Here is a 24,682-nt window from a genome sequence, read left to right as displayed (position 1 = left end):
AATCCCGTTTTTCCCTATCGCTTATCGAATCTGGAGTGCGACGCGTCGTTGGCGTCCGAGCATCATCATCACCATCATCATCATTACCATCCTCCTCATCGTCATCATCATCATCATCACCGTCACCGGCAAAGGAAACACCGTCGAGTACTGAGCGATCCCGGAGGATGGAACGCCGGTACTCGGCTGGACGCGACGCGACACAGGCGAGTACTTAGCAGCGCCGGCGCCGATCTTACGCGAGTGTCAATAGACGAGACCAATGAAGATAATCTGTCGCCCGAGGAGGAGATAAGAGCGTCGACCTTCAGAAAAGTGCCATGGCATCCAAATTTGCATATGCTCAAGATCAGGAGAACGTAGCGTCGTTAATACGATCGCGAACGGAAATCTGAAGCAAGACGCTTGTCCACTGTCTCCGAAGCGTGCGATATACCATTCGGTTTACTACGTGCAATATTTCTAGATTATAAGTTCACGCTATAGTGTACAAATGATCGCTGTAAACGAGCGCCGTAGACGACAACGATCGTCTCTGTCGCGAGAGCCATCGGGTTTGCATCGCATTCATGAGAATGATGCAATGCAACCCTTCATAATTAATGCAGAACGAGAGAGAGTTGTAATTATTACTCGCGAACGTATATTTTTGTATATATTTATTGCAAACATTTTATATATATATATATAGATCTGACAGAGGATAACACACGCAACAGAATCCTCGGTAGAGCATCGTTTATTCAAATAATCTAAACAAAATCACTTAATAAGAAAGTTTCCCTTTTTCCCATTTTCTCGCCATTTTTACACATTATTTCAAATAATTAAGATCGTATTAATATATAATGAAGAGTTAAATATTGCGCAAAATAATCTTATATCAATCAATCAACGTAAATATTTATATAATTCATCATGTAGAGAGAAGATTAATATCTACTCGATCTGTTAATAGTTTATGCAAAAATAATTGTGTTTAGTAAATACGCCATCAATATTAATCGAATAATGTTCTCTGTAATCATTTCTCCAAGATTCTATAGATTATTAACATTTTTAAGATTATGATCTATGACTGATAAATGGAGTTCTGCCGCCGAGCTTTCTTGTAGAATATTAGGTCGCATTATTTGAATACCTTATAAGTACGTACCCATCGCGTGACGGTTTATATCTATCTCGCGTACGAAATGGTATACTATTTTCGTATCCAGTGCTTTATCTTATTAATGTATAATTATATCTCTTGGACGAAAAAATAGCAGGGCAGTGCCGATTTAGTTTTTTCATTAAGTTGCGAACGATACAAGGATATTGATGATATAATAGCAATAAATATAATTTCTATTTCGTTAAATTTTTCATTTTGTAAACCATCAATTACGAAAGGTTTATTTATCTCGAGTTATCGTAACTCGACAACATCGAATTAATTAAGATACATACTTTAATATATGGCACTGAAACATATAGATATTAAATAAGATAAACGTTGAGAATAAAATGTCAACGACTATATATAGCCAATTTTGAATAATTAGATTTGTTACGTCGATCTTGCGAATCGGATAAATACTTGGCGCTATTTCGAGAGCATACCTGCTTGAAAAGCTGTAAATAACGATATAACACAATAAGATCAATGGAGGCATTAGGTAATGAAATACAATGCACACATACGACGAAATTTGTCTTCTTAGAAAACGCGCGAAGAGCGCTTTATAATGTATAACAAACTATATTGATCCATAATAAAAGCTTTTTCGAAGATATAAACATATCACTGATGTACTTGCTGTTTTGTAATACACACATCTGACTTTACATATACATATACTCTTCTGCATGCAGAGCGAAAGATATAAACAAATAATAATTGTACTTAACCCATTAAAGGCGTTTGTTTCATACTTCATCCTCGACGCGCAATTACATTTTAATATAATAAATTCTTTGTTAAACATAAGAAACAAGTAATGTTCTAATTAATTATTTAAGAAATTGCAAAAAATACAATAAAAAATAATTAATTTAAATAAAAGAAATATAAATTAAAGATAACTGCGAATATATATAGTCGGATTGGAGATTTCATCTACAATAAAAACAGTAACTGAAACAAAATGCGCGAAAAATCTTCAATATTATACCGCTAAATAAGATTAATCCTAAGATTAATCTTATATTTATATATAATCGATCTTTTAAATTGTCAATTATTTTCAAGATAAATCTTTAATATATGGCGCAATTCGACACAACATAAAAAAAAGGATAGCTAAACGCAAATCAGCCTTTAATGAATCAATTAACCAAGATGCATTCATCGTAAGGATAGAAGCCTTGGAATCGCGATTAATCGAGGCCAACATCATCCTGAGGAGTCGATTTCGGGGGATCGGGATGTCCCGTCCCGGCACCGGGAAAACCGGGCATGCCGCCCGGCATACCACCAACGCCGCCGAATTTCGAGGCCATCCGATTGATAAGAGCCATTATCTTGGGATTATTCTGATATTTGAGAACATTTGCCGGATTTGTGGAGATCTCCTTGAAGGCCTCGGCCACTTCCGGATCCTGTAGATACGCTCGTCAGACTTATATAGAATTGCGTATACAAAGTCGTAGAAAATTTACGTAAAAATTTTAGTTACCAATGATGACAGTCAAGTCTCAAATTTGACACATTTGTATCTCTGTATTTTTTTATTCGATAATGCATCAGGTACTTTCCAATAGAGATTACGCGAACACACGACTAAGTATTCTTGACTTTAAATTAAAGACTACGACTTTCTCTCGTCACTTACCTGAAAAGTTTGAAGTAAGTCAGGATCTTTGAGGAATTGATAGAAATCTCCGGGAGATGAATTGCCAGGATCCGTCTGAGAGGTTCGCGTATTTTCCTCGCGAGCTTTGGCTCTTCGTAATCTTTCCTGCTTCTCGCGATCCAATTTTTCCTGCACCAGTCGCTCCTTCTTTCTCTTGTGCTCTTCTATCTTTCGCGCCTAATGTATCAATAGCAATATTGTCTAATATACATTTAATCCTTATTCCAAAATTATAATTATTTAGAATTATTCAGGAGAAAAAGTCTTTTTCATAAAATTAAAGTAGTTAGGCATACGAAACTAACAATAAGAGAATTATACTTACTTGCGGGTGTTTACAAAAATCTTACAATAGACATAAAGATATATTATGCATGCGTGTTCTAGAAATAGCAATTAGAAGTGATTGTACGAATTAAGCGTGAGGTGCAACGATACACTGCAAAATGAAGCTGTGAACTTGATGGTGAGTGCGCAAGGTTCGATCTAAACATAGATATAAGTAAATGGGGCATCCTCGCGATTCTTTTACGGAAAAGAGATGACCTATCGTGGATCTTTAGGAACGCGTCCAGATCTTAAATTATAATGACGTGCAACATGCCTCCGGCCGAAGTATACATATTGTGATGGCGTGTAATTAAGCTTATATCTATGAGCGAACTTATTATAGATCGCGATTCATCCAACTGCCAATGAATGTCTCTGATAATTTTGTTATCCAGTTAAAATGCTCCGAAATATCGAGCTATTTCGTGATGCTTACATCAAGCTTTGACGAATGTAAATTCAATCTGCGAACCATTTAAATCAGTGGCGGAAATATCAGAAACAACGATAATAAAAGCAAGTAATTAAAATTTATTAGCTTGCAAAGCGCTTTTTAAGTAAGAATCGCGCGGGCATACGTGGCCTTTCTTATAACGAATTTAATTTGATGCACTAGTGCGTATCCAACATTAAAAATTGTATACAAATTTACAATAGTATAAATATATAACTAAAACAGTAAGATAAGTAATACCCTGAATTATTATTATTTTTATTCAATACGAATGATAGTATTAATTATCTTGTTATTTCAATTACTTATATATATATATATATATGCTATTGTAAACTTGTATCCAACCGAAATCACTATTAAATGTTTACAATTTTATATACAAGAATATTAAAATTATACATAAAAATAAGGAGATAACATTAACATTAACATTATGTAAATGCGCAAAATGTTGCAGTTTCTCCTCTTTACCAAAGTAAGTATCTGAAAAGATAATTGATCGTATCTTTTAAGCACAAATCCATTAATTATATAAATATAAATATATATATACATCTCTATAAATCCCAGTAAAAAAAAGAGAGAAAACGAAAAGATAAAGAGAGGGAGAGAGAGAGAGAGAGAAAGAGAGAAAGAGAAGGAGGAGAGGAGAAAGAGAGGGCTTTTGCACGGCGGGCCACCTTATACGGGCGCGACCCGGGCTTCTAAATATAAAGGCGCCCGCGGTTCTGACGCTTCTCCGCGTCTGTGCGTGCGTATTTTGCGGCGAATCTTCCGTCCCCGCTTGTGTTACGCTTCGGTTAGTCGGAATCACCGATGAAAAGGCAAAATTCTCCTTCTGTTCGTAATAAATGAATTTGCGGAGAGATATCTCTATCTTATAGAGAATTATAGATTATTATTTATCTTAATCCTTAAGAGAAATCATTTCTTAATACAACTCGCGACTTTGTATATTGCAAAGTTAAAGCGAAGAAGACATGACGAGAATCAAAATTCTCACTTCAGGGATGAAAATCCGGAGAATTCGAAAGAATTCCAGAATATCGAAGTAATTATCTGAAAATGTTATCACTCGATTTTGCGTTCTATCTTTTTTTTTTTTTTTTTCATGGTTTGAAACCGGCCCTAGATGCGATCGCGACTTTGACGTTCCAACGCGCGCTTTCTCGCGAACGACGTTGTTTAGCAGACGATTGAAAGCGCGACGGTAGAAAATAGACGATGACATGCTTTCATCGTAAATAAAAATAAAAAAAAAAAGTAGATAAATAAGTAGGTGGCGGCAGAAAGTGTGTGGCGCAGGGGTGAAATTCGCGAGATGATGTTCAACGCTATTCGCAGGACGCGGCGCGCAGGATCATCGTCGGATAATCAACGGTTTATATCGGCTGCCTGGTTTTTGGATCCAGATAGAACCCTCGACGAGCGCCGGGACTACCGTGGGATATTTTTAAATGCGCGACGATATAGCCCGAAATTTCTAGTCGCGCGACATGAAAGTACGAGAAATATGCTGTGGTGTATTCGCACTCGTATTAATATTTGAGAAGAGTTACCGTTAGAATCATCAAGTTGCGAAATATATACTTGAAGTTGTGACACGTTTAGCATTATTCCTACAAATATTAATTAAAAAAAAATTCAGATAATTATAAATATAAGTTAATTGATAACTAATATAAGTCTTTAAAAAGAAATGTTGATTTAATTAATATTATCAAGTTATTTAATATGTTAATAAATAATTATTAAATAATATATTGGGTGTACAACTTTGCTTCCGCCGTTTTTTCCCGAAATTCGAGGCTTTATTGTAAAAAACTGGTTATACATTTATGATTCAAAGTATTGTCCACTCCCAATGATCGTGCCAATTCTTTTGACTTTGACTCGAGTCTTCGTTAAGTAATGCCTCCAATTCTGCATCTTCGAAAACCTTCTCTCTTCCACCGCTATGCCGGTCTTCGACGTGAAAATCACAGTTCTTGAAGCGTCGAAACCACTCCCGACACGTTCTTTCGCTAATAGCGGCTTCGCCATAAGTATTTGAGAGCATTCGATGAGCCTCAGCCGCAGATTTCTTCATATTGAGGCAGAAAATTAAAACCTCCCGCAAATGACGAGAATTTGGCTCGTAAACTGACATTTTCAATCGAGAATAACTTTATGATGCGGACACAAATCGACTAATGTTTCTATGGGGTTACGTTGACAGATGCCCAAGTTTATCGCATGACGTCTATGATCTATTTATTTCGACCACTACTTACCGCTAAAGCCATCTATAGGAAAACGGCGGAAGCAAAGTTGTACACCTAATAATAAATATTATAATCATAAAAATGGCAGAATGTTGGATATTCAGAAATCAATTAAAGAGATATTATATTGGTCTAAAAACAAGAAAAATACAAATCTAAAGTTTCAGACATATATCAAGATAGAAAACATCCCTTCCTTTTCGAATGACCGTGTAATTAATAAACGACAAGAATCGAATACCGACTTTAGAATCTCGCATTCTAAGTGTTATGTCGAAACTATTTCGATCACGAATCTCGTGAATAGCCACGTCGAACGATCGACCTTGATCTACGTCGCGCCTCCGTAATCATAGTAAAAATAAAATCTCTGCCCGTTCTATACTCGAATCCTCCTCCATCCACTTCCCGTTCCCTTAAGAGATTACGCGCTTTCCTATACGTCATAACCAAGTCGAGATCAGAAAATAGACGATATCGAGGCGCGAGATTCGTCATCGGGATTCTAGGTCATCGAATTGATATGCAATTGATGAGCAACGGTGGTTGCTGATGCGTCTGATGCTCGGAGCCAAATGTCGAATAAACATCGATGCGAATGCAGTCTCGTAGAGTGGATAGACACGTCCTCCAAATAGCCAACTGTCAATTGTTGCCGTCCACTCTGGTCGTGGCGTTTTAATGACGTACTCGATACTGCCCTATAGCGTTGAGCGTGCTACGTCTAAGGTAAGGACTTTCGCATCAAGCCGCAAGTTTTTCACGTCTTCCCGTGGCCGATGACCGCGAGGTGATCCGAAGTGGACGGACGGGACGACGGTGGAAAAAAACGACGACGACCATCGTCGTCGTCGCGCCGCTGTCCCTGCGTCCGTGGGATAAGAGGCAGAAGAAGAGGAAGAAGAAGAAGAAGAAGAAGAAGAAGAGAGGGGAGTCTTCGGGGTTTGGCGGTAGTGACAATGCCAGTATCTCGCGGGCTAGTTGGAGTCGAGGGCGACGACTGGATCGAGAAGTGAGAGAGGACAAGCTGTGTGCCAGCCCTGGCCCCGGCCGATCGCGTAGTGTCTAGTGTGACGGTATGACGGGCACGCGGATGAGACCCGCGCTCGTCGTGGGCCTCCTTCTGGGCATCCTAGCTGTCGCCTTACAAGGTCAGTAAAATCGTCGGAATGACCATCAGCCCGCGCGAATGGGTCTTAGCACCCTTTTGCAAACCGGACACATACGTCGAGTCGGGTTTCGCGCGAGATCAGTGACGTCGCACGAGATTGCATCGATCAGTTGATTAATAAGTAAGCTGATAAACTCGAAGCTTTCGTCGGTTCGTTTTTCGTTAGCTCAGTGTTATATTTTGGAACTTGCTTTGGCGATATCTATCTACGAATGTTTCTTCATCGATATTCGTTATGAATACAAGATATATTAAAAGTTATCCCTATTGCCGTAGCTGGATTTTCGTGACTTGAAAATCAGATCTCGAACTAATTAAAATTTTGATATCAATGTTCTAAAAAAAAAAAAAAAAAAAAAAAATTTGAGTTGCTGTGTACAAGAAAAATCGTAGCAAAAGTGATTGCTTCGGGACGTGCTATTAACATCCAATCGTTGACGACAATAAGATTGAGACGAATTGTTGACGAAGCTATGACGATTGATTGACAAGGTCAATGTTACGTAAAATCGCCGGTACACGTCATAGTCTTCAACAGCCTATGATCTTCTCATCCCTATAGATGCGCTGATGCCTCAACCATTTGATACACATTCGGGTAGAAATTTTCAACTTACCGAGAATATCGCTAACGATCCTAATTGATTCAATAATTTTTTTCATTTTATCCAAGAGACAAAATTATGGTCACGTGTATTTTTTGCATCTTATTCATCGGCTTTATTAATTTGTTATTATATTTAGTCGAATAACAAATAAATAAAATCCACTAAACGCAATACATAAACTTTAATTAAATAACTCCTATAATGTTTCATAAAATTATTGCCAATTAATAAAATAATTGACAATTATTACATATCGCTAAGTAAATTTCAAATACATTCTCCATTTCGCAATAAAAATATTTTTCTATCCGAATGAGATTTAAGCTGCTGATGCTGAAGAGGCATCCGATGTATTTCAAAGCTTAAATAAAAGTCTCAAATGTTGATTCAAGGATTTGTTATTTTGGGAATCGATGGGAGTTGGCTGTCATCAACCTGCGCGATAATTACATAAGAAACCGCGTAAATCCGTGCCAGCCTCGTTCTAAGTCCCGAGAAACGCGAATTGTTCTAATTATGACCCGAACCAATATGAAAATTTCATATCTTCGTTTCTTCTTTAACCGATAAAATGTGCATGTAAATTCAATTTGATATTGCGATTTCTCTCGTAAACAAATCAAACGCTCGCTCTCCGTAAATAGTGTCACGTCACTCGATAAACGGTTATAAATTTTTATAAACAACGTAAAGATGTGTAAAAATCGATAAACCGCCTCGAGGAAAGAGTTATCCACGTCAAATATTAAATTCGGTTTTCATCTTTACGATGATAATCGCAAAAATTTCTTGCAACTAAGTGCTGCAAAAATCTATACATATCATAGACTCGCATGGAACAAGACTCGCGGAGAGTCTATCTTTATCCGGCGCAGCTGTGCTTGCCAAACGACAGCTGCCTGTGCGTGCGTCTCCTCCTATCACTCGTAACTCAAAATTTGCTCGTATAATCGCATTACCTCGTAAATCGACAAGAAATACAAGTCCTGCGAGTGAAAAGACGAAGAAATTTACTCCTCGATATACACTCCACGTTAACTCCGTAAAGATGTAGTTTGAATCTTTGAAAACAGCATAAAATCATTCGTATTTGTCATATTGTGCGCTTTCGAATCACATCGGTACGGTATTAAATTAAAGTATTAAATAAATCGATTTTTTCCACCGATTCGATCGAGATACTACATACATCAGAGAGGAAAAGTTTCCATTTTTCTTTTAATAAATAACGATAATAAATTTTTTTTAAGAACGCGCAACTTAATGATGTCACATTGGAGAAAGCTAATAAAAAAATGGATTAGCGCCGATTAAAAGTAGAAGCTATTTCCTTTCTCGGGAAAGTTAAAAGAACGAGAGAAATGAAGCTTTGTGCCAGAAATTGCCGTACGTGATATAACAACGAGATATAGCGAGGCTACCGCGCGAAATGGAACTTTTCGTCTTTACGATGATCACGTGAGCTCTTAAACGACAATGATTCTCGCTATCTGACGTATAGGTAACTACAGGCGGCATTCGAGCTCGAACAACCGTCAAACTGGCAAGGTGTTTGGGTCTTCTTCAATTTCAACGATAACAATTCCATTATCATTTTTACAACATCTCTATCCTGTCATATTTATGTCATAACTGAAACAGAAATAGAGACAGAATTTGAATTCCTTTTTAAAGTGTAATGCTGCCCACTCAAGAAATTATAACAGTTTGAACAAAAAACTCTACTTGTAATAGGAAACTTCAATATTTATTTATTAAATTTTCCTCTTTGCACTTTTTCTTTGAGATATAAAAATCGTTATTGACAATTAATAAATTTCGGCCGACCGACACAGCTTAAATTCATACATTCTTTTTCCTCGTAAAAAGAGACGATAAAAATACGATTCGTTCGCCTAATATATAAATATTTCCGAGTGTTGCTCGACTCAAAGCCGCCTACCCGTCGCTAAACTTAGAAGCCGGCCACGTCCCAGGTACCGCCTAGAAAGATGATATCGACATTTTCTTCGGTGGAAATTCCGCCGTCTTCGCGTTTCGCAGCTGCATTTATGCGTCTATTAAATTAAGTCTCGTTACGAGCAAATTGCTTTCAATATCGTATATATGAGTTAAGAAGAAATTAAGTCGAGATTTCCTCGTAAACATATTCTAATAAAATTTGAGATAAGTTTCAAGTAAGAATGTAAACTAATCACTCGAATAACGCTAGCCAAGACAAAAATTTTCCGTTATATATGTTAATGGGATAAAATGTTTCTTTTTTCTATTTTCTTTTTATAAACATTGAATTCGTATTAATGATATAAATTCTGGGAGAAAGCTTCGTTTCTCTCGTTATTGAAAAGTCAATTTTTATTTTTCCAACTCTCAGTCAGCCAAATTTCAAATCTCAATCGGATCATCCAATAGAGAAAGAGAGAGAAATATAGAGAGAAAAAGAAGGTGTAGATACATGAATTACGATAAAAAAAAATCTAATATATATATATATATATATATAATATCTGCCTGCAAACAGAGCATTGATGCAGCAATACAAACTTTCATCGGATGACAAGTCGCGTTAGGTGTTCCTGAACACCTGTCACCGCGCGCGTGCACATGCACGACCCGCACCGTCGAGAGTGCGTAATGACTTTGACAGATTCTTGCGTCACATGGGTCAGATATTTCGGGTTGGTGGTCGCGTGGCGTTAAACTCACTGTCGCCCAAACTCCGTCGCCGCGCGCAATCGGTTATCTAATACCGCGCGCGATTCATTTTGGCACACGTTAACGCGCGCAATGAGAATTCTCTCTCGGTCGAAAATTTCTGGCAGCCAGGCACACTCGATGAAACGCGAACAATGTAAACATCTCGATGTATGCGAAATTTCTAAAGTATCATGACTAGATTTGCTACCTGATATCGTATATTAATCAGACATGATAAATTGTAGACTCGAAGCTCGACTGTATCGAATTAAATCAACTTATGTATATATTTAATTTCAATAGACATACGTGCGTGTACTGATAAAAATTATCTCTCATTTCTCATTTAATTTGCTTGAATTTTTTTAGAGGAAAAGTTCTATACAGATATATTAAATCCTATTAAAATATATGAAAAATTACATAGTTAAAAAATTTGTTGAAAAATCTGGTAGTGCATATAGACACGTAAAATACAATATAAGATGTAGATTTTTTTGAAGACTTGAGAAAAATGTTAAATGTTGGAATAACGCTTCAGGAGTGCAAAGCGAAGACGAGCTAGAACGGGTGCCATCCGAGGATTTATGTCGGCCATACATCGAGAAGGCGCTCAAAGACATCGGTACAGGTAATACTAGACGATGGCAAATATTCAGCTGGAACACAGCAATTTCTAGATTATTTTATTTGAAGGACCTTTGGAGCAGACCAGTGCAGAGATCGGAATCGAGGTTGATCAAGAGAGCCATGATGAAGCAACATCTGCGAGCGAGGAAGTAAAAAAAAGTCTTCCAAATATTTTATAACGAGATTTAACTTAAAATTCAAGCATTCTCTTTTAAATAAAATAAACGTTTTTCTAATTTTCACACAAATATAATTCTTAATATATATAAATGTATGTTAGAGCACACTATGGGTTATTCTTCATACAATAAAAATTTATTTACAATATATAGTGTGCTCTAAAAATGAATATATGGATGTTATTATCAGAGATATATTTATTTAGGCTGGCGAGACAGCAGACGATGTTTCGAAAGAAGAGGACGAGGCCAAGGACGAGGAAGGATCGGTAGAGGAAGATGCTGAAGCGGCTGTTGACGAGAGCAAGGAAGCAACCGAAGAACAAGCCGACGCTAGCGAAGAAAAAGAAGATGAAGAATCCGAACAAGAAAAAGATGAACACAGCGAGGAAGCTGCGTTTGCCGAGAATGTCGAAGTTAGCACTGTTCAAGAAGGTAAAATTAATAGCCGCGCTAACGATTTAAATAGCAATGATTCATGTTTTCAAATCTAGTCAAACATACACAGAGCTATAAAAACATATACTAAAACATTAAATAAAGGAACTATTCTTATAGGAGAAACAGAAGAAACAGAGGCGACGTTCGCCGAGATAATTGAAGGCGATGAAGAACAGGCCGATTCCTCCGAAAGGCTGACTAAAAGCGAAGAGATCAAAATCGAAGAAGAAGGTGAAAAGTCAGACGAAGAAAAATCCGACGAAGAAACAAAAGTAGAAGACGAAAAATTCGAAGAAGAGAGAGTAGAAGACGAAAAATCCGAAGAAGAGAGAGTAGAAGACGAAAAATCCGAGGAAGAGAAATTAGATGAAGAAGAAGAGAATGAAACCGAAAAATCGAAAGCTGAAGAGGAGAAGCAAGAAGAATCCAAAGAAGCCACTGAAGAGATAAAAGTCGAGTTAAATGAAGAGACGGAAGCTCAACAAACGTCTGCGGAAACTAGTATTGAAAAAAAGGTCGATAAAGAGGAAGGAGCTGATAGCAAAGCCGAAGAAAGTGAATCGACTGAAGATCAGACGGTGAGCGGTGAAAATGAAAAAGGCGAGGAAGAAGTGCAGGGTGAAAGCGCCGAAACTCACGATGAAGAAAAAGAAAAGGATAGTGCAGAAGATGCTGAAGCAGCAAGCTCTAAAGAGGATGTAGAAGAGGGAACAAAGTCGGAAGAAGAAGAAGCAGAGGCGAAATCTGCCGAAGAAGAAGAGAAAGGATCTGTGGAAGAAGAAGAAAAATCTGTAGAAGAGGCAAAACCTACGGAAGAGACGAAATCTGTAACGGAAGAGGCGGAATCTGCGGAAGAAGAGGCGACTTCTAAGGAAGAAAAAGAAGAAGAGAAATCCAAAGAAATAACAACAAAATGCGAAGAAGGTGATACAGAATGTAAGGAAGTGAAATCCATAGAAGAAGAGGGAAAATCGGAAGAGGAAGACACAAAATCCGAGGGAGAAGGAGCTGAAGATGTGAAACTGCGTGGCAGGCGAGAAATCGGCGAGGAAGGAGCAGACGAATCTACGGAAGAAGGTAAAAGAAATCCAACGATAATTTTCAAAAACTTGGGAATTTTTCTTCCTTTTTTTTATCTTATATATTTATAATTACATTAATTATATAATTATAAATACAATTAATATAATTATTTATATGATAAACTTTACATTATTTCAGCTGCTAGCGAGGAGGAGCAAGAACTCACCCCAGAAGAAGATTTAATTCAAGAAATCCAAATCCCGGAGAATCTTCGACCGAGAGATCACATCAATCAATTGCTAAAACTGGATGAGGAGAATGCGGGGAAAGAGCGAGCTATACAAAGAGAAGCTGATATCATCCTCAGGGATCTGAAGAGACTCTATGATAACGCTATAAAGCCGTTAGAAACCATGTACAAATACAGAGATTTGAGTAATAGGCATTTCGGAGGTGAGCAATCTGTAAATGTTACATGCGCGATATTAAATGTAGTAATATTTTAACTGACTACTTTCAATATTATGAAAGAAAATTGATAATTAAAACATATAAAAATAATTATTAGATAATAATTAGATAATACAGATATACAAATAATTAAAATAAGTAATAATAAAATAATATTAATTATAATAAGTAATAATTAAAATAATATATAAAATAAAATAATAGACTAAAATAATAGTATCAAAAATAATATAAAAAATTATTAAATTCGAGATATAATTTAATACTATCAATTACATCGTGACATATCAGGATATAATTAACAAAAATAGAATCACAATAGAATAGTGTATAATTTTCCCCATCCAAAGCAATGATCTTTTTAATTAATGTGCTTATATCTCCCATATGATTATTACTGATTATATTACTACGTTTCGTCAGATCCCGAAATATTTTCCAAGCCACTAGTGCTCTTTATGGGTCCGTGGAGCGGCGGAAAATCGTCCATCATCAATTATTTGCTCGACATTGAGTACACACCGATATCCCTAAGGACAGGTATGTAATTAACGAAAAAAAAAAAAAAAAATACATTTTCTTTTTGTATCTCTTATTTGGCTTTATGCTTGCAAAGTAGTCAGGACATAACAGTAGGAAGCGTGCTAGGAGCATGAATATATAGATAGTGTTTAGGTGGTTTGAGAGAGTGCTTAGAAGAGCATTGCAAATCGCCAAATGGAAAAAATGACACAGGAGCCGAGCCATCACCGGCGTACTTCAACATAATAATGCACGGTGAGGAGGAAGAGGTCCTCGACGGCACTCAACTGGCCGCCGATTGGACTTTCTCGGGATTGCAGAAATTCGGCCAGGGTCTGTTGGATCGTCTCAGAGGATTGCGACTTAACAACAAGTTGCTAGAAAGAGTAAGCAACCGTAACGAATAATTATCTATCTACAGATATATATATATATATTGCACATCACAAACATACACATTAAGATAGACAAACCGGAATTAACTTTTTTTAAATGCAATTGAATATTTAAAACAATTATTCCAAATTTTTAATTTTTTTATTTTCTTCATTAAATTAAACTTTAGTTATAATTACCAAATAAAATTTAAGAAAAAAGAATATCTCACTTTTCGATTTATTAATGTTTTAAAATTCTATCGCGCTTTGGATGTAAAAGATAAAAAGAGAAAAATTATAATCACATAGTATAATTAAATCAATCTATGCGACACGCGCACGTAATTATATATTATCACATAAAGTCTCTCGTATATAAACAGATAGCTACTAATTCGTGATAAAAATCAAGCCAAACATTTAATTATAATTTTATATGCGTATTTTAATTTTTTAAATCTTTTGTATTATACGACATATACCAAATTATAAGTGAAATTTTATCACGAATTATAAATCGCTTAAAATGGACTTTAATTATCTGCTATAACTATGTCAGGTGAACATTGTCGAGATACCGGGTATCTTAGAAATTCGCAAACAAGTTCAACGTTTATTCCCTTTCAACGACGCGTGCCAGTGGTTCATCGATCGAGCGGACATAATATTTTTGGTTTACGATCCCGCAAAATTGGACGTCGGACCCGAAACCGAGGCGATCCTTGATCAGTTAAAGGGAAGAGAATATCAGGTAAGAAATTGTATAAGAGTATTATAAATAAAATCGTTAATATTCTCCAGCATCTTTATCTGAAAAAAAAAAAAAAGAAAAGAAAGAAAGAAAGAAAGAAAAAAAGAAAAAGTGTCTCAAATATTCATCTAATATGTAACTAATAAATATATAATTTTTTTCAAACACAGACCCGCATTATTCTGAATAAAGCCGATCAAGTGAAACCCGAGGAGCTCATGAGGGTGCAAGGCGCCCTAATCTGGAATATATCGCCGCTAATGTCGAGTGCCGAGCCGCCGATAATGTACTCCACGTCGTTATGGTCCATACCTTACGAAGCTGGTGCGCCCATCAGATTGTTGTACGCTCAAGAACGCGCATTCCTTCGCGATTTACGTTCCGCGATAAACAAGAGAGTCGAGCACAAAATAGCGAGCGCCAGAAGATTCGCCGTAAGTTTAATCCAATTTTTTCAAAGTGACGAACTTTTTGATCGAGCTTTCTTTACGAATTTCGAGCAAATAATTATCGCAAATAATCTCGAGAAAATAATACAAAAGACCTACGATATAAATTATTCACTTGGATTTTTTATACAAAGAAAAAAGAACTGCACCGGAGTAAAGATCGGCTTGATTCGTTCGATTCATCGTCTATTTTAGGTACGAGTGCGCAACCACGCGAAGATGGTAGATTGTTACCTGACGACGTACTACAACCACAAGACGTTTTTTGGCAACAAGCGAGAGATTAGCGACAAGATCATTGAGAATCCACAAGATTATCATATCTACGAGGGTCTCAGCACCCTTACCAACATATCGCGCTATGATCTGCCCGATCCGGACGTCTATCGCGACTTTTTCCGGCTGAATCCGCTCTACGACTTTCCACTGCTGAGCTCTACCTGCACGTACTTCCGCGGCTGCCCGATCAATAGGCTCGACGTGGCAATCGCCTACGATCTACCCGAGCTGGTGGGCAAGTACAAGAAGTCGGTAGAAACAGTGCTGCACGGAAGCGAGGATAACAGCCCGCCGAGTTGAGTGCAAGTCCGCATTCTGAAAAAGAGTTCTTGATATCATGTGAAGTATGGACACAGCGACCTTCGCTACACCGAGGAGAAATAATTAACAGCCTCGGTGACGCGAAAATCAAGGACGCTTGACGACGCAGTCCGATATTTGAAATGGTTTCGAGGACTCTCTTCCTGAAATTCAAGTAGCTGGATCGCACTATCTTCGCCTGTCGTATTCGAGGTGCTCCGATGACAAGAGGTCGGTTCGCGAGAAAAGCCGACGGTCACGAGAAAAAGAGAGAACGGGAGCGGAAGGACAAGAAATGCGTGAAAAAGTAACATCGCGTATCTCTAGATACGTCATTAATTTAGCCTCGTCCCTCTCGACAAGGCAAAATGCAAAATATGAAGTGTGATATCACGGATTCAATGATCGGTACACCACCTCGTTTGCGGAAAAAGAGCAAGTGTGATTGTTTGTGTCTGGTAAAACAATGCGAGTGTTACCATTCCGATCCAAAAGCGGACAAAAGTGAGAGTTCCCTGCGAATATACATATGTGTTCAGATATCGGTTCCTCTCGGCGAAAATTCTAGGCTTCGGTACAACAGTGATCTGTGTCGTTTTTTTTAAGTATTCGATAAGCTTCGTCTAAATTTAATTTTGAAAAATCTAATTTCAATATTTTTGATATTCAATTTTAATCTCTCTAATTTTTGAATTTAGGAGATAATAATCCTCGTTTAATTTTCTTTTTTTCTTTAAGAAACTTTAGAATTTAATATTTATTCACCTAATTTTAATTTCAAGATGTTTTATTTTAGAAGATTGGCATACCTAAAATTAACTTTATATAGAAAAAAAATTAAAGTTTATATAAAATTTCATTTTCTCGAGCTGTGAAAAAAGATTCAATCACTATTGCACCTAGTCTTTAAATTCGTTTACCTCGCGACGAATCGGTGCCTGCTGATAAATTTTATCTCGAAAGAAGATAGACTCTCCAAAATGGACATAATGTTGAATAACTGCAACGATTTCGTCCGCCATCAAGGATATATTAAACTAATCGTATCGAAATATTTCCATTGCGAAAGAGATAAAGTGATCTCTTCTTGAGGCTTTTTTCTTGGAATACCTTATATAAGCTGATTTGTGTTCTTATTAAAAAAAAAAAATGTGTAATTAAATAATTTAAGATATACTGATCTCTCACGCGTTGCTCAGTTAACATGTGAGACGAATCATTTGTGAGAGAGAGAAAGTGTTTTCCTCATTAAAAACTTCAACTTTCTTCTCGAGTTCGCGTTAAAAATTATATATTTCCTATACTTTAGACATACACCCTGTGTCCTTTTAAATAATTATATTGTAGATTATATTTAAAATAGCCTTTCTTTCCAAATTCTTTTATCCTTATTTATTTAGTTTTAGACTGTTAAATCTTCAAATATTTAAATTTCTTAATTCCTATAAATTTCCTCAAATTCTTCTGTTTAAATCGCTAATTCTATTTTTGGATTTTCATATCGTCAGATACAAATCCTTTTATTCTGTCTTTAGAATGTTTTTGTGTGCATACCCTATCTATTTCAATTGTATTATATCAATTTTAAACAAACTATTCAATGGATGTAATTGGATCACGTTAATATTCACGATACTAAAAACCCTAAACGAAGGCAAATATAATGTAACGCGTTTTCAGTCTGTTATATGCACATTACATTTTTCAGCGAAAGCACGAATGCGTTAGAGAGAGAGATGCAAGGTGCAAGTGAATCCTAATCGCGAATAACAGAGCAAGCTTTATCATTCACATCATTTAAATTTAAAATAATCATATAAATGCGTAATTCATGCAGCATCTAAATATGTATACTGTTGACATCCTTGTTAATACCATTGTTGTTGCTATCATCATTGTTATCCTACATTATACGAGAAAATTATGTCGAGTAAGTTTAATATTGTTATAAAGATATGTGTTATATCAAGGCATCTATTTCTTTAGTTAGAGTAAGGTTTAATATATCGATACGTACAATGTACCTAAGCTAAGTAGATATAATTATACAAAATTTATTATAATTATTATATATCTTTAGGCAAATGTGTATGTTACAAATAAGAATGTGTGTTACAGTTGCTGATTGTGTACATATATGACGTTATTTCGCACCTAAATACACAATCGATCACTCATTTATTCATATAAGTTGTTAAATGAATACATAGACAAACTCGCGTTTAATGGAAATAATGAGATTTGTATGAAAACTCTCGCATAAATATCTTGTCAAAGGATAATTTTTTTTCAACGTGCAAAGTAACAGTTACAAATGAAATTTGGTATTAAAACTTAAACTTGGATGCCCGTTTTTGCCTATGAGCATTAAAACATATTCTTTTCTATGCGACAACTATGCAAAAATATTGTTGCTCTTATCAGTATTCTTTAGAATTTAGAATTTATAATTCAATAACAATGTTTAAGAGTCAAAATGTCCGTTACTCTTAACGAATGTTTTATATTCTAAGACAGCGTATGTCATAGAATGTGAATGTTGCATTATACACATGCAAAACAGAATACATTTCCCATGCAAAACACCATATGTGATCTTTCACGCAAGACAGAAAACAGTACTTACATTTGGCGTAATCTCGCGCAGCCATTCGTCCAATTGCTCATCGAAATCAAGTTTGGAAGCTAGTCTCAAATCGATCACCGCTTTCTCGAACTGTCCAAGCAAACGATAAGCTCTTCCTCTGAATTTGTACGCCACTGCGCTGTCCGGGTTTAATTCTATAGCACGATCGCAGTCGCGAATACAGGCATTTGGCTTGTTCAATAGCAGAAAGATGTGACCTCGTTTAGCATATAGCACAGCCGCATGAGGATTCAATACGATAGCTTCTGTATAAAGTTGTACAGCTCTTTCATAATTTTTTTCCACAAATGCAGAGACTGCTTCGGATCTTTTTGCCTGTGACTCTGCAATTTCCTCCTCGGTGGGTTTTAAAGTTAGATTTCCCATTTTTTGAGGAGGATCATTATCTGGCTCTAAGGTAAAAATATATTGTATCGTTACATATTTATCAGGAATAATGTAAGAAATATGCACACAGTCAAAATAGATAAATGTACAAACCAATTACACCAGTCATATCCAGTTCCAAATCACTCTCCTCGCTCTCAGATTGAGATTCAGGCTGCGATTCTGCAGGATCGCTTTTAAATTCACTTTTGGCATCTGCCGAATCATTGGCTTTAGCTTCCGGTATCTTGCCACCGTAATGTTCTATCAGGTTTTTGATAGAGGATAATTTCGAATCATGTAAAAGAGATGGATCTTTGATGCAGTGTTGAGCTAATTCTTTTAGCTGCTCGACTTGTTTAGTGAAATCCATGTTGTCTGTAAACAGATTTTCATGTATCGAATATAATTTTAAATATAGATTTAATTGTGAAATAACCGGTCAATTGTAAATTTCGCGTAATAAAATCTATACGTCGTGATACAAAAGAATGAAATATATATATTTTCACTTATTTTATTTTCACATATCGATCGGATTCTACTAACTTGAAGGACACGTAATCTAAACGGCCTATTTCTTCAGAAATTATAAATTCTAGCGTAAATCACAGACAAACTCACCGATGTTTATAAACAAGTTTTTTGGAGCAATCGAAGCAGTTTTATCTAAAGACTATCGCGTATATCCGTTATATTATTATTTACGTTTCGCCGCCGGATCACTTTGTCGAGACGCACAACAAATTGCGCAACAACTACGATTTCACGATCTCATTCGACGCCGGAAATGGAAGACATTAACATCTTCTAGTTTCGCCGCAATCGAACTCACTGATTGGCTTAAAAATGGATTTTCCGTGAAATAAGGTTTCGATTGGCCAACAACTTCAGACGCGAACACTCGGAGTGTAAACTCAAAATTCGATACTCCTTCATATTCCGCCACATCATTCGTAAAAAAAACTTGTTGCCAAATAACCAAATAATAATAATTACTTACTGCTAAAAGCTTCGTTAGTTTGATCAGGCACCTTATCGCAGCTTTTAAAATCTGTATCAACGCTCGCTATGATACGTACGGATGAAAAAATTCGTTAGAGAACGAGTGCGCTGAAGGTAGGAATCGCAAAGCGAACCGAAGACTAGACACTAGACGAGTGGACTCGACGACATGGCTGTGCGTCGTGAAGTTGCGCGCGGCTGCGCATAGACCAGCGCATGGACCTGCGCGATTGAGCCGCCCAACAGTGCTGCCGCCTGCCGGCGCTATCGCTGCGCACAGCTGCGTCATTATCGAGTCCACCCGTCTAGTCGATCGCGCACTCTCCGCGACGCAGGTTCGCTCCGCGGATCTTACATCTGCGAGATCGCCATTTTATGTGTTTGGCACTGTCACGGGACGAGTAACACGGGTGCGTGCGTGCGTGCGTGCGTGCGTGCGGTGTGGTGCGGTGTGGTGCGGTGCGGTGCGGTGCGGTGCGGTGTGGTGCGGTGCGGTGCGGTGAGGTGCGAGTGGCATCTAGGCACACCAGGACTACGTAGTCCCCGCGTACATCTGGTTCGGCATCTGACAGTTGTGTGCGATTGAGCGTCTCAACATGTTGGCCGAACAACGGCCCGACCCGGACGCGTACAAGTAACGGCGACGGCGGCCATCGGCCATCGGCGAAGCGCTCCGTTCGAGCGGGGTGTCGGTCGCGGTGCGAGGCCAGGAGGCGGCACGCACGACACGACGCGACCTATCGAGATGGTGTAGCGTGACGCGCGCGCGAGGCGGGCCCCTGCGAGAAAGAGTGTTTTCGTCGTCATTTGTCGTCGTCCTTCTAGTTGACAGTATAATAAAGTGCATCCGCGAATACGCCATTCATCTCCCGCCTTTCCTTTCTCTCTCTCTCTCTTTCTCTCTCTCTTTCTCGTTATCGTTCAACAATCTGTCGTCAACAATCGTTTCAACGATCATTGTGTCATCGTCGTCGTCGTCGTCGTCGTCGTCGTCGCCGTCGCCGTCGTCGTCGTCGTCGTCGTCGGCGGCGGACGTCGCGAGACGCTCGACATCGCTGTCGGGATCACAGACTCCGCCGATTACCCTGGATTACTCGCCACACGACGCCTCCTGGCCCTCAGTTACGATGACTACGGTGCGCACTATACCCTCGGACAAGGTCAGTGCTTTCTCTCCGTTTTTTTTTAATCCTTTCTCTTTTTTTTATCACATTTATCCGTCTGTGAAATCGGTTTGCCTATTCGTCTCTTTTTCTCTCCTTCTGTCATTTACGCGTCTCCTGTCATCGGTTCGTCTCGTATCTACCGCACCCTCTCGGCACTCTCTCTCTCTCTCCCTTCTTTCCTCCCGCGTCGTCCCTCCTACGTCGTCCTTCGCGCGAATCCTCCTTCTTTGTCTCCTTCTACTTCTCCTACGCCTCCCCCGCAATCTCCTCCTCCTCCTCTTCTTCTTCTTCCTACTTTTGCATTTCCTCCTGCGAGACTTTTCGCGCCGTGACGTCGTCGGGAAAGTGCGAGATGCATCGAACGTGACGTCTCTCGCGTATCTGACATTCCGCGAAAAATTGTGCATGGAACGTTTCCGAGTAATGTAGCGTCGCTTTTTGTAGTAAACGGTACATTTATTCATGTGATATTTACGCGCTCGACAAAATTAGCGTCGCTTCGACAGAGTCGAATAAACAAAATAGCATTTTATTGTATATTATGCATTATTTATTATGAAAATCATTATATCTACTTAGAAAAAAATTAAAGAGCGATTTTAAAATTTTATCCTAATATTGGCGCCCGTTACATTTTTATAATCGAGACTTGTTTGTTAAATGTTGTTAATCTTTTGTTTATATATATTTTTTTTTTCCTCCGACTAACAAGATAGGGGTTCAGAAAGATTTCAAAAAGGATTTTCAATTTATAATACCTGTCTCGCATTTTTTTATATTAATGCGGCTCCGTCGCCTTGACATTCGGAATGATCAATCGTCGCTATACGCGCGAATGAAAGATAAAAGAAAAAGACACACCGTGAAAGAGGAAATGAGATCAAATATAAAGATACGGAAATAATGTCACGCTCGATTTATTTCCAAGTTACAAGACACTGTTTACGTCAACTTGGAGGTATATTTGAATGAACGCTCTCGCGTTTGTTTATCATTATCGTCCCGCAGACTGTTTTGACAAGCTCTGTTGGTATGTTATCGCAACAATACAGGAATACATTTTTCCCATCGATGCTGAATTTTCGTCTTTTTTTTTTAAATTTGCCGTTTAACACGCATAGGAGGAGGAAGAGAGGGAGAGGGAGAGAGAGAGAGAGAGAGATATTCTCCGTTCTCCAATTCGCCGTTTGACATTGATATCCATTAAAAGGATAAAACTCTGAATCGGACGGCATCGTTTTAACGCGTTAAACGCGACATTAAATGCAGAGTACCGTGGACCTTGGTGTCTTTAGCGATACGTTCCGTTTCGTAATAATGAAAGCGGCCCACGGTTTTATGCCTCGGCTATCATTACATCTCCCCCTCCCCCCTCACCCACCCTCTCCCCCATTTGTATCATCGAGTATCATCGTACACTTAACGCGGATGATAAGATACGATTCCGATTTTTTTTTTTTTTTTTCCTTTATCATGCAACTCGCATTTAACTCGCTATTAATTCGCGTATAATAAAAACGTACGCATACGAATGTGATTTTGAATTTTAATCTCGATCGTAAAACGTTCTACTTCGTTATTCTTAATCGAGAATCGTGTTTTTTTTTTCTCCCTCGATGATGAATCGAAATTTGAGGGAAATATTATTACTCAAATGATAAAATTAATAACGCGATTGAATAGATTCTACGGATTTACGCAATTTAAGTAGTATACTTATTCATTTCTGTCGCTCACACGCGACTGTCTGTGGTATTTTATCAATTATATTTCCACGATATTGGAGTCATTTCTAGAAAATTCAAATCACCGTATGTATCGTAAGTAGAAATTGCGCATTCTCGTTGAAAAAACAATAGTTTGCGATATTTCTCGTAAAAAGGACGGAAGAAAGAAACATGCTTATTTTGTCGCATCAAACATCAAGATGTGATCTTTAAATCTCGATAACGAAGGAAAAAAAAAAAACTTAATTTACGCGGAAAATAACGATCGCGCGATTTTAATTTTAGAAATGATATTTGATTAATCGATTAACTCTAAATTTATCCAATATAACTTATTATATAATATTTATATTTTTATTATTTACTATATTAGTGTCATATTAAAAGTTTATTACATACGCACACACGTGCGTAAATTCTCAACGTATAAACGCCGATAGTTTTACGCAAGATTAATATCAATATATAAATAAAATGTAATATTATTTTAAACTTTTATATATTACAATCGCATAAAAAAAAAAAAAAAAAAAAAAAATGATAAAATTATTTATTTACGATGTAAAATGAGATCTGATTTAAAGTAGTTCTTAGTATATTTAAGGATGGAAATGAACTGTTATATTTTTGGGAACAATTTTCGACATATCGAGTAGTTTTATAATCGAGTTTGGTGGTTTCGGTTCGATCAATCGTCGAATTTTCCACGAAAGATTGCGAAGCAACGGCGCGCGGCTGCATCAAATGGAAAGTCAGCCATCGGATTTCACTTCACACGCATTATCATACTTTCAGAAATTAATATTTCCACCTCTTGCGCTAACCTTCTGATTACGGGCTAGATCCGCGACGGATAACAATGCTCGTTCGCGAATCAACATCGTTTCTCATCGCGCTCGCTCGACGACTCCTTAATGTAATATTCGGGAATTAAAGGCTTTACTCTTCTTCGCGTTAGATATCTGAACGTAATTAAAGTGTCAGATGAATCTTTCATAAGGCTTTAAAGTCCATCTCGAGTGACTTGGTAATAACATTACGCCTTCTCGAGCTTGTAGATCTAAACGTCCAATTAATATTTCCTTGGAATTATGATGTTAAAGGGTATTAGGTATTTAATTAGAAATTATCGGGTATAAATGTGAAAATTTTTTTCCGTCTATTTTCTTCCTGTACAATTAGTTAGTTAGCTAGTATATCTGGCAATTTTCCTAATATTTAAAATTTATCTTGTGACGTGTATATGTGTTTTAATATTTAATATTTAACAGTTTTTCGAATGAAAACTAGAACGCGTGGCTAAAGTGCGTATATATGGTACACACACACACACACACACACACACACACACACATATATATATATATAACACACTTACTCGTTTTTTATATGCCTTCTATATCTAAAATAAAAAGTTAAATATTGTAGGTTTTATTTCGAAATATACTTGAAATATTTATTTAATGAAACATTTTTATAATTAACAGTTATACATGTATAGAGTATTTCAGCATCGTTAAGATTTCAATAATTATTTAAATTAACTTACACGTAAAAATTCAATTTTTATTAAATATATTTATACAAGTTTATATGTATAATAAAAGAAATTAAAATTTGCAATAATGGTGGCAGTTGAATTTTCTGCAACCTTTATTTTTATACAAACAATTGGCGCTCAACAATTTTCCGTGGATTTCGTCTGCAACGTATTGTACATTTCATCGTAAAATGCATATCCCAACGTTTTTCACGCATACCTACGTTTTCATAAGATTGCCCATCGGACAATACGCTCGATTTTGGATCGGCGCAGGTGCGGTTTGTAGTAGTTCTCCGTTTCGTGATGCGAAGAAAGGAATTTTTCCAACTTATGTGCGAATGAGAACGAAACCGCAAAATGGCTCGCGTTCCCGATACTTGGATATATTCGGCCGCGTAAATCTCCTCGCGATTTTGCGTCACGATAAATAAATAAAAACTATTTT

The 24,682-nt window shown here is 37.2% G+C and overlaps 3 protein-coding genes across 6 annotated transcripts in view; 2 read left to right on the top strand and 1 right to left on the bottom strand.

Moving 5' to 3' along the window:
- Positions 1-680: 680 nt before the first annotated feature.
- LOC138940737 (putative protein FAM10A4) lies at positions 681-19,962 on the bottom strand. Of its 2 annotated transcripts, none has more exons than XM_070309886.1 (5): positions 19,800-19,962; positions 18,911-19,174; positions 18,410-18,822; positions 2,814-3,011; positions 681-2,580 (listed from the first exon to the last, which is right to left on the bottom strand). In XM_070309886.1, the coding sequence occupies exons 2-5, from the start codon at positions 19,167-19,169 to the stop codon at positions 2,359-2,361; spliced, it is 1,092 nt and encodes a 363-aa protein (XP_070165987.1). In that variant the 5' UTR covers positions 19,170-19,174; positions 19,800-19,962; the 3' UTR covers positions 681-2,358. The 2 variants fall into 2 exon arrangements, with proteins under 2 accessions (XP_070165987.1, XP_070165988.1); XM_070309887.1 differs by lacking the exon at positions 19,800-19,962 and adding an exon at positions 19,421-19,582.
- LOC138940736 (enolase-phosphatase E1) lies at positions 6,718-17,073 on the top strand. 3 transcript variants are annotated; one of them, XM_070309883.1, is made up of 11 exons: positions 6,718-7,036; positions 10,903-10,992; positions 11,058-11,140; positions 11,377-11,605; positions 11,714-12,688; positions 12,833-13,087; positions 13,529-13,645; positions 13,781-14,013; positions 14,564-14,755; positions 14,926-15,189; positions 15,400-17,073. In XM_070309883.1, the coding sequence occupies exons 1-11, from the start codon at positions 6,964-6,966 to the stop codon at positions 15,781-15,783; spliced, it is 2,895 nt and encodes a 964-aa protein (XP_070165984.1). In that variant the 5' UTR covers positions 6,718-6,963; the 3' UTR covers positions 15,784-17,073. The 3 variants fall into 3 exon arrangements, with proteins under 3 accessions (XP_070165984.1, XP_070165986.1, XP_070165985.1); XM_070309885.1 differs by having other exon boundaries at positions 6,720-7,036; positions 13,841-14,013; XM_070309884.1 differs by having other exon boundaries at positions 6,723-7,036; positions 11,729-12,688.
- A 164-nt stretch (positions 19,963-20,126) lies between the features above and the next one.
- The window catches only part of Ubl3 (ubiquitin like 3), a 32,530-nt gene continuing 27,974 nt past the window's right edge, over positions 20,127-24,682 (top strand). The window contains exon 1 of the mRNA XM_070310127.1: positions 20,127-20,961. Coding sequence (XP_070166228.1) covers positions 20,929-20,961 — 33 coding nt within the window. The 5' untranslated portion in view covers positions 20,127-20,928. The remainder of the gene's footprint in view (positions 20,962-24,682) is intronic.

This window comes from Polyergus mexicanus, unplaced genomic scaffold, assembly GCF_030449975.1.
Source record: "Polyergus mexicanus isolate NDT 795.1 unplaced genomic scaffold, iyPolMexi1.0 SCAF_17, whole genome shotgun sequence".
Lineage (NCBI taxonomy): Eukaryota > Metazoa > Arthropoda > Insecta > Hymenoptera > Formicidae > Polyergus > Polyergus mexicanus.
The sequence above is the reverse complement of the archived record's forward strand: the minus strand, read 5'-3'. Positions and strand labels throughout refer to the sequence as shown.

Excerpts from the sequence above, each read along its gene's own strand:
- LOC138940736 (XM_070309883.1), top strand. The coding sequence starts at position 6,964 with ATGACGGGCACGCGGATGAGACCCGCGCTCGTCGTGGGCCTCCTTCTG. Across the intron at positions 12,689-12,832 it reads AGACGAATCTACGGAAGAAG|CTGCTAGCGAGGAGGAGCAA; the intron begins GTAAAAGAAATC and ends ACATTATTTCAG. Across the intron at positions 13,646-13,780 it reads ACCGATATCCCTAAGGACAG|GTGGTTTGAGAGAGTGCTTA; the intron begins GTATGTAATTAA and ends GATAGTGTTTAG.
- LOC138940737 (XM_070309886.1), bottom strand. The coding sequence starts at position 19,169 with ATGGATTTCACTAAACAAGTCGAGCAGCTAAAAGAATTAGCTCAACAC. Across the intron at positions 18,823-18,910 it reads GGATATGACTGGTGTAATTG|AGCCAGATAATGATCCTCCT; the intron begins GTTTGTACATTT and ends TTTTTACCTTAG. Across the intron at positions 3,012-18,409 it reads TGCGCGAGATTACGCCAAAT|GCGCGAAAGATAGAAGAGCA; the intron begins GTAAGTACTGTT and ends TTGATACATTAG.